This window comes from Ziziphus jujuba, chromosome 11 (genome assembly GCF_031755915.1).
Source record: "Ziziphus jujuba cultivar Dongzao chromosome 11, ASM3175591v1".
NCBI classification, from domain to species: domain Eukaryota; kingdom Viridiplantae; phylum Streptophyta; class Magnoliopsida; order Rosales; family Rhamnaceae; genus Ziziphus; species Ziziphus jujuba.
This window is the reverse complement of record NC_083389.1, coordinates 20,320,842-20,336,677: the sequence shown is the minus strand read 5'-3', so window position 1 is coordinate 20,336,677 and position 15,836 is coordinate 20,320,842. Positions and strand designations below refer to the sequence as shown.

The 15,836-nt window shown below is 27.7% G+C and overlaps 1 protein-coding gene across 2 annotated transcripts; it reads right to left on the bottom strand.

Annotated features, from left to right (window-relative positions):
- Positions 1–9,438: 9,438 nt before the first annotated feature.
- LOC107433050 (protein DETOXIFICATION 12-like) lies at positions 9,439–15,587 on the bottom strand. 2 transcript variants are annotated; one of them, XM_016044289.4, is made up of 7 exons: positions 15,268–15,587; positions 12,167–12,711; positions 11,343–11,429; positions 11,173–11,229; positions 10,598–10,836; positions 9,821–10,026; positions 9,439–9,702 (listed from the first exon to the last, which is right to left on the bottom strand). In XM_016044289.4, exons 1-7 carry the CDS (start codon positions 15,514–15,516, stop codon positions 9,661–9,663), a joined length of 1,425 nt encoding a protein of 474 aa, XP_015899775.3. In that variant the 5' UTR covers positions 15,517–15,587; the 3' UTR covers positions 9,439–9,660. The 2 variants fall into 2 exon arrangements, with proteins under 2 accessions (XP_015899775.3, XP_015899776.2); XM_016044290.4 differs by lacking the exon at positions 15,268–15,587 and adding an exon at positions 13,334–14,106.
- Between the last annotated feature and the right edge of the window lie 249 nt (positions 15,588–15,836).

Genomic DNA, 15,836 nt, shown 5'->3' with positions numbered 1-15,836 from the left:
TAATTAATACACGCACGCTAATCAATAACAATAATTGTATAAAACACTAGTACTGTATGATGCATATAAAAATAATACAGATATATGAATCTTACCACAATTCCATTTTATAAATTTTACCAAGATTTTTCAACACACCAAATTCATATAAATTATTTAATTGATTTAAATCATATTTATAAAAATCACGACTTGTACCGAAAATCCATTACCAAAAATATATATAATTCTTTATCAAAATTTATTTCATAAATCTTAACCAACCATTTTTGCAAAAATATCTTAAAAACATGTTCATTACACATATATAAAACAACCATTTTCTTTAATTAAATAACACAAGATTTAACAAAAATTCATAATAGCATAAAATTAACTAATTTCCAAAAATATGTTTAAGAAAATGTACCACTATCTAAAAATGTGAATCACCCCAGATCTTCTATGGGATCCATTTTTCGATTTATATAGTGTTTTAAATATCAATAAAATACAACACCCATTAAGATAATATTTTTTTATCGGATATTTAACACATAATTTACCTGAGGGTTTTAAACACAAACTTCAACCAAAACTAGTAATCTATATACCAAAATGAATCAGGTGTTATTTATCAAAGATTCAACCGGCAATGGCCAAAATCTCATTGAAAAGACCCCACCAACTTAATGCCCTCAGATTTTGGTTTAGGATGGTCAAAAATGGTGGAATTGGGTGGTAGACTAGCTTAAACTCATCGAAAATGGGAGATCAATGAGCTACCACCATTGTCAAAAAAAGTCACCAATCTCGATGCATCAGTGATCCACTGGCCTTGAAATTTTGGGGAAAGGTCAGTTTTTGGTGAATCAAAGGATGGTGGTGGCAGTGAGGTAAGATGGTGGTTGAAAAGGAAAAAATCAACCAAGAAAGTTGACAGACATTGCCTTTGGAAATGGCTCGATCTCGGTGTGTCGCCTGCTATCTCATCAAGATTTTTGGTTGCCGACCCAGTTCGAGGCCAACTTCATGGTGGGGCAGCACATATGGCAAGGAGGTGGCTGTAGGTGGGATATTTTAAGGGTGGCCAAATCTCCCTTTTGCTCTCTCTTTCCTCTCTCTACTCTTTCATAGTCAGGTGGCCCAATTAAAGCCCTCCTTAGTGCCATTGTGCACTCATATGAGTGGCTCTCATGCTGACAAATGGCACATGTTAGCTAATGCCCTTAATCCCATATTTTATGCATGTTGTCCAAAAATACCTGATAAAGTCAGTCCTAGAAAAATAATTATAACTTTATAGATCCGTAACTTTTCAACCACAAGTCTAATTAAGCATATCGCTAGTCTATGCACTCATATTGATGAGTATCATACAATGGTACATAAGTAAAAGTCATAATCCATAAAAGTCAACCTTGGGCTAGCTCAATCTTCGGACCTTACTTTATTCTGATCATAGCTTTTTAATGTCGACTCTAATTTTGGTATGCTACTAGTCTACGAACTCAGATGATGTGCACTTTGCAATGTGCCCTGATTAAAGGGAATTTCCACCAGTATCAAAAAGTCAACTATGATATCCATTTGGTCAACCTCAATCAATTCGATCAAAATACGAAAAATTCCGGTAAACTTTCGTACAGGGTGCCAAAACATCTAACATACTGAATCCTAATGAGTTCAAAATATCTGCATTATGTATCCTAGACGACTACTTTATGCATCATTTATTTATGTTTGAATTATATAACTCGATCAAAATAAAATACATCGGATATATAGAAACCAAACAAGGTTTAAATTATCTAAACTAAGTATTCCAAACAACTACCTCACATATTGTTCATTTTCCCCTAAATTATATAATGTGGAAGAAATATTAACAATGTGGTATATAGAACCCAAACAGGTTCAAATCATTTAGGTATATATGCTAGATGATTACTTGATGTATTATTCATTGAACAAGATATATCTGGTATAAACTGGAGTTCAAATCATCTAGGCTATGTATACTGGATGGCTAAATATATTGTTGAAGCAATCATTTTCTCCAATATACCAACCGATTACTTCATATATTATTCGTTTACATCGTGATTACATAATCTAGATGAAAAAAGATACATTCTATATATAGAATTCGGATGAGTTCAAACTATCAAGGTTATGTACTTCAGATGATTACATATATTGTTGAAATAATTATTTTTTCCAATATATAAAACCTAGATCTGTTCAAAACATTCAACGAAGAAAAACAAAACAAAAATTAAAAGAAAAATGGAATAAAAAAATACAAAGAAAACAAGTAAATCAATAAAAAAAAAAGATAATTACTTACTTATATTTTCAGGGTTAAAATGAATGATTTGCTTATTATGTTTGTGTATTCTTTTTCTTCTTTATCATTAAGCTTCATTCTCTCCATTGCTAAAGTTTATTATTTTTCCTAAAACTTTATTGTAGTGTACATAGTAATTTATTTTTATTCTTTTTTATCTACTCAAATGTATCTATGGCCTTTTAACAAAAGATATTTTTTGAATATTAAGAAGTAACTAAAATACGGTATGGTTATTAAATTTCGTAGTATAAATAAAATTATCCTATCTGTTTTGATGTAAACTTAATCTCATTATTAATGGAAAAGATGTTGAGTAGATAAAAAGAAAAGGGCTACAGCAATTGATAGTCAGTTTTGATGTTAACTTGTCTCATTATTAAATGGAAAAGATGCAGAGTAGATAAAAAGAAAAGGGCTACAGCCTCTAACATTTAGTTTTGTTGATATGGTTTGTCACTAATTATTAGGTGCCACACAATCAACATGAATATATATGACACAATACACTAGAGTCCGAATCCAATAATTTTTTTTATTTATAAAATATCCAATGATTTTATTAGGTTATAAAAGATAGATGAAAATCGTTGTCATATATTTCATTATTCATGTATTAATTTGTTATCTAACAACGCATATTTCTTAATCATGTTTTGAGAGATATTTAACTTAGCAAATTTGTAGGAGTAGAAACAAACAGTGTCAAGAGGTGTAGTGACTAGTATGTGTTTACCAAGTTCTACAAACGAAACACCTTTCGGTGTCCAAAAATTATAATTTTGCACCAAGTTAATATAAAGTAATTATAAACCTCACCCGAAACATTAAAAATAGGTCAAAGGTTATAAGTTCACCCTCATAAAAGGAAACTTAAAAGTGAGACAAATAGCGCTCCCAACTCGAAGGAGCAAAAACTGAAGGATACCATGAGATATCCCCTGAACATGCAAGTCGACGTGTTTGAACCAATATTTTCGACATTAAAAAAATGAAAAATATAAAGAAGGGATCGGAGGTTTTATCCAACATGGAATGGAACGTAAAAGCAAATTGGGTTTTACAAATTTGATGAAGTCACTTTATCAAACCCCTTTGTGGGTAATGTCTTGTAAAGTTTTGGCCCGCAATGTCTATTGCAAAATAATGCCATGTCCCTTTCTCGAAATAATAGAAGAAGGTGATGAACATGCCCAACCTTCTAGTCCTGTGGTGGAGTGGGTGAGTCGTGTCCACCATATTACAGGTTCGAGAAGAGGCAGGCACAAATCAACCAGAAGAAGGTGATGAACATTTATGACCTGTTTTTCTTGCTGAAAGACGTACATTTATGACCTTGTCTCTTCTTTGAGGGGACCTTTATGTGATCTTTTCTCTCCATTATTATTGCCTTTTTCATCTCAGCTGAAAAGTTTGTCATTTCCATTTTTTGTTTTTTGTTTTTTGTTTTTTTGGGGGATAAAGTGGACATAAGTATCCTTAGCTGTATATTCAATTGAAATTTTAAAAGATTTTTATGGATGGGAAAAGTTTGAGTGAATGCAATATAAATTTTTAAAGACTATGTAATAAAATTGAAGTATTCAATATAAATTTTTAAAGACTATAAGAATATTGAGGTATTTAATATAAATTTTTAAAAAAATTTTAAAATATATATATATATATATAGATATATATATATATATATATATAATTATGAAATATTGAATTAAGACATTTTAAAAATTTATAAAAGTTAGTGTATTCAAAATGATAACAACTTTTATAGATTTTTCTAAATCCTATCTTTTATAGATTTTTACCTTAATAAAATGATATATTTGCTTTAAAAATTTTCCACCCTTTACCCCCAAAACTTTTATAAAATTTTGAAGACTTTTTTAAATAACTCCCATTGAAATTAATTACATATTATTTTTCAAATCTTCTCTCTCCCTATTATGCTTAAATACCGTATAGGACTTTGATGATTGCATTCAACTTTATTTTTTTATTTTTTTTCTTGTGTCTTTTCTATCTCATGTGAAAGAAAACTACATGAATTGGAAAATTTTCCTTTTACTTTTTTGTTTTTGATCTTGGTTTGATATTGTTATGGCAACAATTTACTCATAGTACCAATTAAATTTTAATAAACTTGTAATAAAAAAATATATATTAAAACATGAGGTAATTCAATATATTGTTGAAATTTTATAAAATCATTATAAATTTCTACTACTGGTTGTTTTCGTAAATAAATTTTCCTTCTTGATATGATTTATTTATTTATTTTTCTGTTTTATAAGAAAATTTTTATTGATATAAGAACCCCAAAAAAAAAAAAAATCTTCAAATCTTTTAAAAATGAAATCTATAATGTTCCATAAAAGTTTTTCCTAATTTTGTAAACTCTAATAAAGTTTAGTGAAATTATAAATATAAACTCTATAAAAGTTTTTTAAAATCTTGTAAACTTTATAACAGTCCATAAAAATTTATAAAACTCTGCAAACTTTAGTCACTTAAAAAATTTACAAAAGCCTATTAAAATACATATTAAATACACCATCCTAATTATTGTTTAGGAAAAAAATTCGGCAACCTCTACAGATTTTATCAAAATACACGTACTTTAAAATTTTAAAAACCAACGCTTAAAATTAGTTTGCATTGATGTAGCTTTTGAAAGAATCAATTTAGTTATAGTGAAGAAAGATTCACTTAAATGTTCGGTAAATAGAGCTTCAAAATTGTTATAAATTTTAATAACAAACATTTAAGCTAGGGGTGGAAACAAAGCGATCCAAACCGATCAAACAAAACTAAATTAGTTTGATTTGTGGTTTATGGTAAGTTTGATTTGGTTCGGATAATTTTCAACGCAAACAAAATTGAACAAAATTGACTATATATATATATATATAAAATAATTTTTTAATATGTTTATCATAATTAACTATATTTTTATATTTTAAAATTATTTAAAGATATTAATAATGATAAATTCAAATTATTAAAAATATTATTAGTTTTGAAAAAATTATAAACAAAATTTTAAAAAAATTATTAAAAATTAGAAATATTAAAAAATTTAGAAAATATTAAAATTATAAGTTAACCAAATCGAATTGAATCAATTCGGTTTGATTTACTTTTTGCCATTAGTTTAGTTCCATTCAATTTGAAAAAACAAAAAAACAGATCTAACTGAACCAAGCATTTGATAAATTAAAGTGCATAATTGTTGTAAAGCATATAATGGTTAAAAAGGACTTGTTTCCTTAATAATATTATTATAATAATATCGTAAGGCTTTTTTTTTATTTTTATGACTATATATATGTAATATTATTAATAAGTGCTCATTTAACACAATATTATTTTATTCACCACAATTATATTAAAGGGGAAAAGTATTTTATGTATCAAAATTAATTTACTATAATATTAGAAATTAAAAAAATATATTCGCTTTATTGGAAGTTAAGTGACAGACACTGACCCCCATCAATTTATTTTTTCTTTTAATAAAAATTTAATATCTCTTACTTTTCTTTCTTACAATACCGTTAGTGCCGCTCCTCATTTTCGTTTTTACTTGAAAAAGGTTCTTCTAAGTTCCTTCTTATTACATTTTTTTCAATATTATTTAAGTTGATGGGATAGTTTCAATTTAGTTGATATATTTAATAATTAATTTATTATTTAAGTGTTTTTAGGTCATCTTTTGTTAATTTTTTTTCTTCATTTCCTTTTCTTTTTCAGATTTGTTAATTGTATAATTTTATTTTGGCTCAAAAAGTTTTTTTTTTCCATTAACAATTGTTTATGTGTTATTATTTAAGATAATAATTTAAAGTTATTCACAAAAAATAATTTATTGCTTCAATATATAGTACCCTCTCTGAAATTTTTTTCTTGATTATCCACTGGTGATAGACAGTCTAAGAAGCTAAAATTTGCTTCTCAATGTCAGATTTTCAAAACATCCAAATTCTTGAAGAGGTAGAATTTTTTTTTTTTTCTCTAATTTAACTAGACCTCTTAAACCTTTTAGATTTGGAATATCATCATTTACCACCTTAAAGTTGATTTTTGATTAAACTAACTTTTCTTTTTTTTTTTTTTTGGGTAATGTCTGACTAAACTAACTTATAAATGATCTATTGCAGTGTTTTATTGCTATCAAACTTCAAAAGATAAAATTTTTCCTTTAAAAAAAATTGATTTTTTTTTTTTTTTTGGTGATAACATATATAAATCATCTTCTTTCTAAGACCAAAATTTTCATATGCCAGACATTAATTTGAAAAGATACTAATCTTATTCACTTCCTACTTAATGAAGTTCAAGAAATACTCTGTTCCACTTCTTACTTTTTTGGAAGACCTTTTCGATGATATTAAGCTGATTTCACTTATTGAAGTTACACATTTAAATTCTCTATTTTCCCCTTCTTCTTTTTTTGGGGCAACAAAAAAAATTACCTAAGACATTTTTTTTTAATTTTTTTTACTTTTCTGTATTCGTCCCTGGACCTTAAGACCTATACTTGACATTTTGGCCCACCAGCCTTAATATCACATTTATTGAGTTATATATAATGCATTGCAATTTTAGTTAGTAATTTTATATAAATATATATATAGATATATGTTCAAAATAATATATATAGATATATACACACACAATTATACTCAAATTAGAATTTTAGAATTTTTTTTTTCAATTTTTAATTACATCATAAATTTAAAATAATATTTATTAATTATCAAATTCCGATAAAATTTAATTTTTTTAAATGATATTTTAATATATTAACAGATTTATATTTTAGCATTTTTAAATTTAAAGCATAATATTTAATATCATCCTAGAGCAATTACAAGAATACTTAATACTAAAATTTTCAGATCTTCTTTTTTTGAATTTGAATATATATATATATATATATATATATAAAATCAGATAACAACATGAGGTCCAAATAATTTTCCGAAAGATAGGTTGTAACCAGGATTGAACTTGAAGTTGTAGCTCTAAATACCATGTTAAAGCGTCAGTGTATTAATTTCCCAAAAAACTAAAACTTACAAGAAATGGGTTTATAATGATTTATATACTTTATTAGTTGGTACTGTTTGTAGGAAACGCTCTCTAATTGAAATGGTAAGTATACTTTAATGAAGATCTATAATTATTTTAGGCTCTCATTTTTTTTTAAAATGTTAATTACATCTAGATAAACAACAGGAAAAGAGATTTCCCCATTATCATGAGCCATGGATATCAAAACTGTAGTAATTCTTAAATATAAGTGTCAGACAAATTCAATCTACTACAAACCTTTGGAAACTTCAGTTAGATTGAGGGATAAAAAGAAAATAGAGGGAAAAAAAAAAAAAGAATTTTAATTTGTTTTAGTTGGGAAAGTTATTGTCCATAAAGGCACATGAATGTGTTAGCATTTTAAGTTAATATGGATGTAAATTATGGATTTTTTCCTGATAAGGTATTGGGAATTTAAATTCTCTAGAAAAGTAAAAAAAAAATTTATTTGAATAGTTTTTTAAAAGAGAAATTTATGAATCCCATGAAAAAATAAATATCACAATATGAAAAACTGAAATGGAAAATAGATCCTTTCAAAGAAGTGTCATTTTAAAATTCTTTAGAGATTTGATTTTATTTATTTATTTTAAATATAATTTTATCTTTTAATTTTAATTATAAATTTATTTAATTACTTATAAATTTTATTTTTTTTTATTTAAAAAATAAAATACCTACAGTTTTTTTTTTTTTTCATATTTATCATCGCTATAAATAGGTTTTCGTTAGACTTAATATCACTGATATACTCATTTTGAGGCAAATTAATTATTTTTTATATTTTAATATTTTTTATATAATGATGATACTGTTAAGACTCGATATCACTCTGAGTGATCATACCAAATAATATGTTCATGGTAGAAAAAAGTGAACAGCACTCCCTCCTTTCCTCACTCTTACGCCCCCTTCCCTTTTCCCTACTCTCTTAAAAATAAATAAATAAATTTAGAATGTTTATGGTAGAAAGAAGAAGAATATGTACGGTTAATTGATATTCAACGTGAACAGAGGCCCCTCCCTTGTCCCCACTCTTCCGCCCCCTTCCCCTTTCCCCATTCTCTCAACAAAAAGAAAGAAAAGAAAAAAGGAATGGAGCAGAAGAACCTTCCAACGTGAACCCATCTCCTCCATCCCTTTTCCTTTCCCACTCTCCAAAACACATAATAATAATAATAAATAAAGAAGAATTTTGTTTATTGGTTATTGAATAGCGTGTAGACATGAAATGTCAATCTGATTTCTTTCATACGGGATATTTTTCCCTTTTTTCATCTTTTGTTTTTTTCTCTTATTTGTTTTATTTTTATTTTGTTATCTTTGCTAGAATTATATGTATAACTAAACATATTTTTTGTGTTATAACGGTGCATTTAAACATGACAAGATTAATGTAATCGAAGATAAAAAAGATAATTTTAATGGTAGAGGATTTTAGATTTTTATTTGGTTATTAATGTCTTATATGTATATTTTTTAAATTCAATAACTTAGACAATTTTAATTTATAGGATTGATTAAGTTGGTTCATATATGTGTTTTTTTTTTTTTTTTTTTAGATCAAACTTATATATGCTTTAATGATTTAATCATGGATACATATTATTTTTTATTTTTTATTTTATTTTAATTATTCATATTGTTGATATCATATAATTTATAGCAATATATTTTTTATTTATTATTTTTTTATATTAGGATATTTTGCTATTATTTTTTATTTTGAAATATAATTTATGAGATGCCATATTATGGGTTGCAATTAAGATTATTTATAAAAATATTATTTATATATTTTAGTTGAAAGAAATCATATACTTTAAAATATAATTACAATAAAAAAAAATAATATGATTTTATACATATATATAACTTTGAAGGTATTTTAATAATTTATATTATTTTTCTTTTTGTTTTTGTCGTATTATCCAAATAATATTAAAGGAAAAAAGTAAAAATTGTATTAGAATTTGTATAATTAACCAAATACTATAAAAAAAATTCCAAAAAAATTATTTTCAGAAAAACTGATTCCCAAAAATCAATTTCCTTCAATTATTTTCTTTTTTACCAAATACTCCATAAAAATAAATACAAAGTAAAACCAGATGTCAATCTTTGTATAACAGTGATGAATATCCCCGACAGCCACATCTAGAATTGAAGGAAAACTGATGAACTAGTCCTTGCCTTGATCAACGTCTAATTTTGCTCAAATAACTCAATAACATATATTATGAAGCTGTTTCAAATATTCTATTTCTTGCTTTTGATGCCTGCAATAACCATATAGATCAATAATTAATTATTATTTGTTTTTATATGCTTCAATATAGTATTTTATAGGTTGATGATATAAATAAAAACAAACAAAATAAAAAATTAAAAAAATACCTGTTTTGGCCAATTGGTGAGACTTGTTCTGAGAGCAAGCAAGCCAACTTGCACCGTAGATCCTGTGACCAAACCAATCCAAAGACCTTTCCCTTTTAAATGTACAACGAAAGCCAATACAGCACCCAGTGGGGTTCCAACCAAGTAATATGCTCCAAGATTTACAAAGGCTCCAACATTTTGCCACCCTGTTCCTCTTGCAACCCCTGTTTCAAATTACACATGAATTATGGTTTAGACAAAGATTTTTTTTTTCCCCCTCTTTTTTTGGAAAGTTTAGAGGGAGATTAAAAACACACACCCATATCTCATAAATTAAATTAAATAAAGAGTTAATAACACTTTAACCTTGAAATATCATAAATCTTGAGTTTTGTCCCCTACACTATATAAACCCTCCTTTTTCTCTTAAAATATAATTTCGATTTCTTCAAACTTTGCAATTTTCGCTAATAAATTTGATAAGAAACCAGTGGTAAAAACTGTATAAAAATGAAATATAATTGTTTTAAAATAAAGTTGTTTTTGGTAAATATTGTTTTTAAATAGAGTTAAAGAGTAATATATAGTTAATTTCATCAAATTTATTTATTAAATGCGCTAATATAGACTAATAGATTGGAGTTCACAAAATATTAATAATAGTAATAATAATAATAATAATAATTTAGAATTAATAATGCAAGAATTTTTATAGTTTAGAAGATAAAACATAAATCAGCACCAGTATTTTCAACGGGACAGTGTGTTTGATGATGAAAGTGGAGAAAGACTTACCTGAGAGTACAGCTTGTAGGCCATCCATTATAATTGAGAGGGAGATCAAAGGACCCATATCACCAACATGATCTACAACCTTCCTCTCGTTGCTGAATGCATATCCCAAAACGTGGCGACAAATGAAGAGAGTTGAACTTACTATCACAATCTCCACAACAGCAAGTAACATCACAGCAAACACTGCCACTTTTGCTGCCTCTGAATTCCCACCTCCTAATTCATTTGAAACACGAGTGCTGCAGATATTTACCAAATTATATTTTGCAAACAGACAGATATTAGAATATACACAACTTTTTTCACTTTGTCCCGGATATTTTAAAGCCCCACTTATTACATCATAGAACTATTACTTTTCAGTCTAATCATGCATTTTAACAGATAAACTTGATAAAATAGCATGCATTACTAAGTTTTCCATATCTATTAAGAATTGCATTATTGGACTAAATTGACAAAAAAGTAATAATCCAGGGGGTGTAATTTAAGGAATTTTGTAGTATTGGAGGCAAAGTGAAAAAAGGGAGATACAATATCTTATAGAAAAATTGTCTATAATTAATGAAAATTACCTTGCTGTGGCCCCAAATCCGTACGGTACGAAGGAATGCAAGTAGGTGATTGAAAAGCTGTTCAAAATTATGGTGATGAAATTTAGAAGCATTCTACTTTAATTTCTCAAATTTCATTAACTGCATGTTAATATTGTAGAAATTTCAATAAAAGAAGTAATGAAGCATACCATATTGAAATAACTGAAGTCTCTAGTTTGGGATTTGGAAGAAGCCCAGCAAGCAAAATGATAACCTCATATGACCACCATTCAAGACTATTGATTGAGTTTGTCCCCATATGCAAAACAAAATAAATATATAAATAAGGAAAATTATTTAAGAATGTAGTTCATTAATATTATTTGTCATATATACTATATCTATGAATTATTTGTTATTTTTTTATTTTTTATTTTTTCACAACTTTGAGGGAGAAAGGATTTTTATCCAAATTGAGGTTTGATCTTAGATTTTGATGTCTATTTTCAATAATTTTACCATTACACCAAACTTAAGAGTACATCTCTTGTGATTCTTTGGTAAATTATAACTTTGTTTATGGATTTTTCTTTTTTTCTTTTTTTAATAAAAATGAAACTAAAAATGCTTTTGGTAAGAACTATCTTTTTTAGCCATTTTAGTTTATAAAAATGATAAAGGAAGAAAAGAGATTGTCTTATAGGACAAAATAAAAAATGAAAAAGAAAAGTAGAGTTTTTTATATATAAATTAAAAGAAAAGAATTTGGTTGATTTTTAAAACCATTAGATGTGGTTTTCAATGTAATATATCTAGTGTTATTTTTTTGGTATTACTTTTTTCCCACAAATTATAGTCTTCCTCATTCTTCTCTTTTTTCCTTTTTTGTAAATTAAAAAAAAACCATAAAAACTACAAATGCAAAATATTTACTAAACGATTAAGTTCTTTAATATTTCATTTTTTCCTATTTTTTGAAACCTCATAAAAAAAACAAAAGCAAAAACAAAAACAAGAATTCACATTTTCTTACCAAACCATCAAAGCCGAAGGAATACCGAACCGAAAGAACTCCTTGATTTTCAAGAAAACCTCCATTGAAAAAACAGGTCGAGTTTTTTCACAAGCTGAAGAAAACTTGATGTAGAATCCAAGCAAAATGACATTGATCCAATAAGATATATTAATGGCTAATGCCGCTCCCGTAATTTCTAATTCCAATTTAAAAACCAAGACCCAACAAAGAGGTATATGTAAACACAGAGCTGCTAATGTGCTATACAACATTGGAAGTATCAAGCTCTGGGTTTGTAGATAGCGAATCAAAGATTGAAGAATTGCATAGCAAAATAGGTTAGGGATGAGATAAATTGAATATTTTTGTGCTACTACTGAAATCGAGTGGTCTTGGCCCATCAGAATCAGTATTTTGTCTGTAAAAATCCATATAATTGAAATTGGAAAACAGACAAAAATGAGAGAGATAATGGATGTGTAAGTATAAATTCCAAGTTTATGATACTGTTCTGCCCCATATGCTTGTCCACATAGCGTCTCCAATCCATTTGCTAATCCAAGCTGCGTGACAAAAAATGTTCATTTTATCATCAGGATTGAATAATATCTATATATATATATATATAGATATAATTTCCTTAATTTCATAAAAATTATTATACTTGTAGTCATTAAGTCATTACATGATAATGAAAATTACTGAAATAATAAAACTTTATGCAGTTCATAAGCAACAGTGGTGGATCTTAGTGTACTGTTACTTAGATATGAGACTCATAAAAATAATTCAATAATGTCAACTTTTTGTGACACAGTGAATGGAAATATTCCATAAATCTAAGGAATAAAAGCTGCGGAGTCCTTTTATAGCATCAAAAGTACACAGCATTGGAATTATCCATCCTAAGGAAAAAATACAACCAATAATTCAAACACGCATATTCGATTCATATAATCTTTTTTCTTAAACTCTTATTGACGCAAGTAAATGAATTTGAGAGCAATTAAATCTCATCAAAGTTTTCTTTTATTCTATAATTATGAACTATTACTAATTCTATATATATACATTTATATATATATATATATATATACAGAAGTTCCAAGAATAATGACTATTGTGCAAATGAAATATTAACATGCATCTAATTGATCCGATGAGGAAATAAAGAAGGAAATTTACAAGAAAGCTGAAACCAGTAACACTAGTGAAAGAGTTAGCCATGGAGGCTCCAGAAAGTGCGAGTTGGTCGATGTGTCCAACCATCATAACTGCAACAACTCGAAAGAGGTAATGCATCACCATCAGTCCCACCATTGGAGCTGCCATGAAGCTCACCTTCTTCAGCTCCTTGGCAAACTCACTAATTCTCCAATTTCCTACCAAATTTGCCATTACAATTCTCTCCAAGACCAGTACTATACTCCAATCCAATCTCCTTATTGCGTACCTCTTATCTTTTTTATAATAAAAAGATGCATGACAAGAGAGGTCATCTCTTAATCTGAATGAAAGATTCGCTCAATGAAAGAGAAATGCAAAGAAAAGAAAATTAAAGTGCTTCATTTTTCACTTTTTTTTTTTTCTTTTCTTACTGTCCGATTATTTTCTTATCTCTAGTCTTGCTTTGCTATCAAATGGAATTGCTTTTCGTAATCAATTATGATGCATGGATGTATGATTTTTTGTTTTGGTGGGTGGATCTTCCACCGTTGATCTCATCCACAGAGTTTGTCGTATCCTACTGTATGAGTGCGCTATCAAGGCTAAGGGGAAAAAAAATAAATAAAAAGAAAAAAAGAAAAAAAGAAGAAGAAGATAATCTTATGTTATTTTGAAATTAGTTCTATTCTATACTAATAATTAATCTGTTTCAACCAGTTGTAAATGTGCAGTCCATTCTAATAAGTCCAAACTCAGTGGACATTAGTTTGATTGATAAGTTACTTCAGAACAAGACAAAATCCACTAGGATACTATCTTGGCCAAGCTATGAATATTGTACATATATACCATCTTCATAGGCCGGTTGTTGGTGTTTCTTACCACAGGGCTACCTCACGGTTTGTATCAATATTATATATTTTAAACTAAATTTCAAGCTTTATTCTAATGTATTTAAAATTAGTTACTACAAGTAAGATATGGTAGGGAATTCTTTGGGAATGTCCACGAGAAATAATCTTGAATTTCGAATATCTCCATTTCGAATTTGGCATGTCAAAAAAAATTATGGAAAAATACAATATATATCTATATATATAACTAGCTAATTAGCACACCACATATTGGGGCAATTTAATTAATGGAAAATCTTTTTTTTTTTTTTAATATCTTTGGATCCTTAGAAAACAGTTCAACGACAAAATCTATGTTTTTTTTATAACGATTCCAAATTGAAATTCTTATATCCCAAAAATCAAAAAAAAAGAAAGGAATATATATATACTAACGGTGCAGAGAGAGACTGAAAATTCATATCCAAAAAATCAAAAAAGAAAAGAATATATATATGCTAACGGTTCAGAGAGAGACTGAAAATTCATATCCCAAAAATCAAAAAAGAAAAGTATATATATCTACTAACGGTGTAGATAGAGACTGAAAATTCATATCCCAAAATCTCAAAAGAAAAGAATATATAACGGTGCAGAGAGAGACTAAGAACTCACAATAAATTTTAAATGGCCCCATGTTATAGAGAGAGAGAGAGAGAGAGAGAGAGAAACTAATACGTATATCCTAATAATATCAAGGTCATGTTTTAATTAAATTTATGCGATTAAGAATCTGGATGACCATATTTATCATATCTTAATCTAACAGTCGTACCAAATACTCCTATCTAGATATTGCTTAGACCCACCTAAGATATTGTCTCCAATTGATCATAACCACCGGACAAAGACAATATCTGTAAACCGTGAAATTTTGGAATATTTTGTAATACTACTTAATTAGTGTTATCTAACACAAAATTGCGTTAAAAAATTGCAAACTGAAATTTAAAAAAAAAAAAAAAAAGTGCATATATAATATTCATATTGGTTAAAGATTATAGAGCTTATATAAATGAAAAGGAAAATAGTGTATAATAAGAAGAGAAATTTAATTACAAGAAGGGTGAAACCAGTAACACTGGTGAAAGACGTAGCCATGGAGACCCCAGCGAGAGATAGTTCGTCAAGGTGACCAACCATCATGACCGAAATGAAACGAATTAGGTAATGGCTAACCATGAGCGCCACCATTGGAGCTCCCATGAAGCTCACCCTTTTTAGCTCCTTCACTAACACACTGCTTTTCCATTTTCCCTTCATTGATGCAAAATTCATTTTGTTTAATTCTGATCTCCAATCTTCCATTTACCTTCATATTTATAAACATATATATGTATAATAGAGGTAGAGATAAAGTCAGAGCTAAAGAAGAGTAGTTTTGATGGTCAAAAAAATACATCCCCGGTTTGTTTGAGTTATCTTCTCAAGATATATGGGTGCATATTTAGTGCAGATGGGGACGAGAGTGTGACGGTTAAAATTGAAATTAATGGCTTTCAGTCATAGGTGGCAAGTTTCCTCTTCTCTTCACTTAAGGCGGTAATAAAGCTTTTCATCCTTTAAGCCAATTTATTTGACCAAGGAAGTGGAAAGGACAGCAAGCATCAACTGTTGACAGCTTGCAT

What these genes read in the sequence shown, in the direction of transcription:
- LOC107433050 (XM_016044289.4), bottom strand. Translation starts at nt 15,516, where the DNA reads ATGGAAGATTGGAGATCAGAATTAAACAAAATGAATTTTGCATCAATG. An exon ending in CCTTCGGCTTTGATGGTTTG is followed by an intron (nt 11,430 to 12,166) that starts GTAAGAAAATGT and finishes CTCAATCAATAG; the next exon opens with TCTTGAATGGTGGTCATATG. An exon ending in ACTTCAGTTATTTCAATATG is followed by an intron (nt 11,230 to 11,342) that starts GTATGCTTCATT and finishes AATTTTGAACAG; the next exon opens with CTTTTCAATCACCTACTTGC.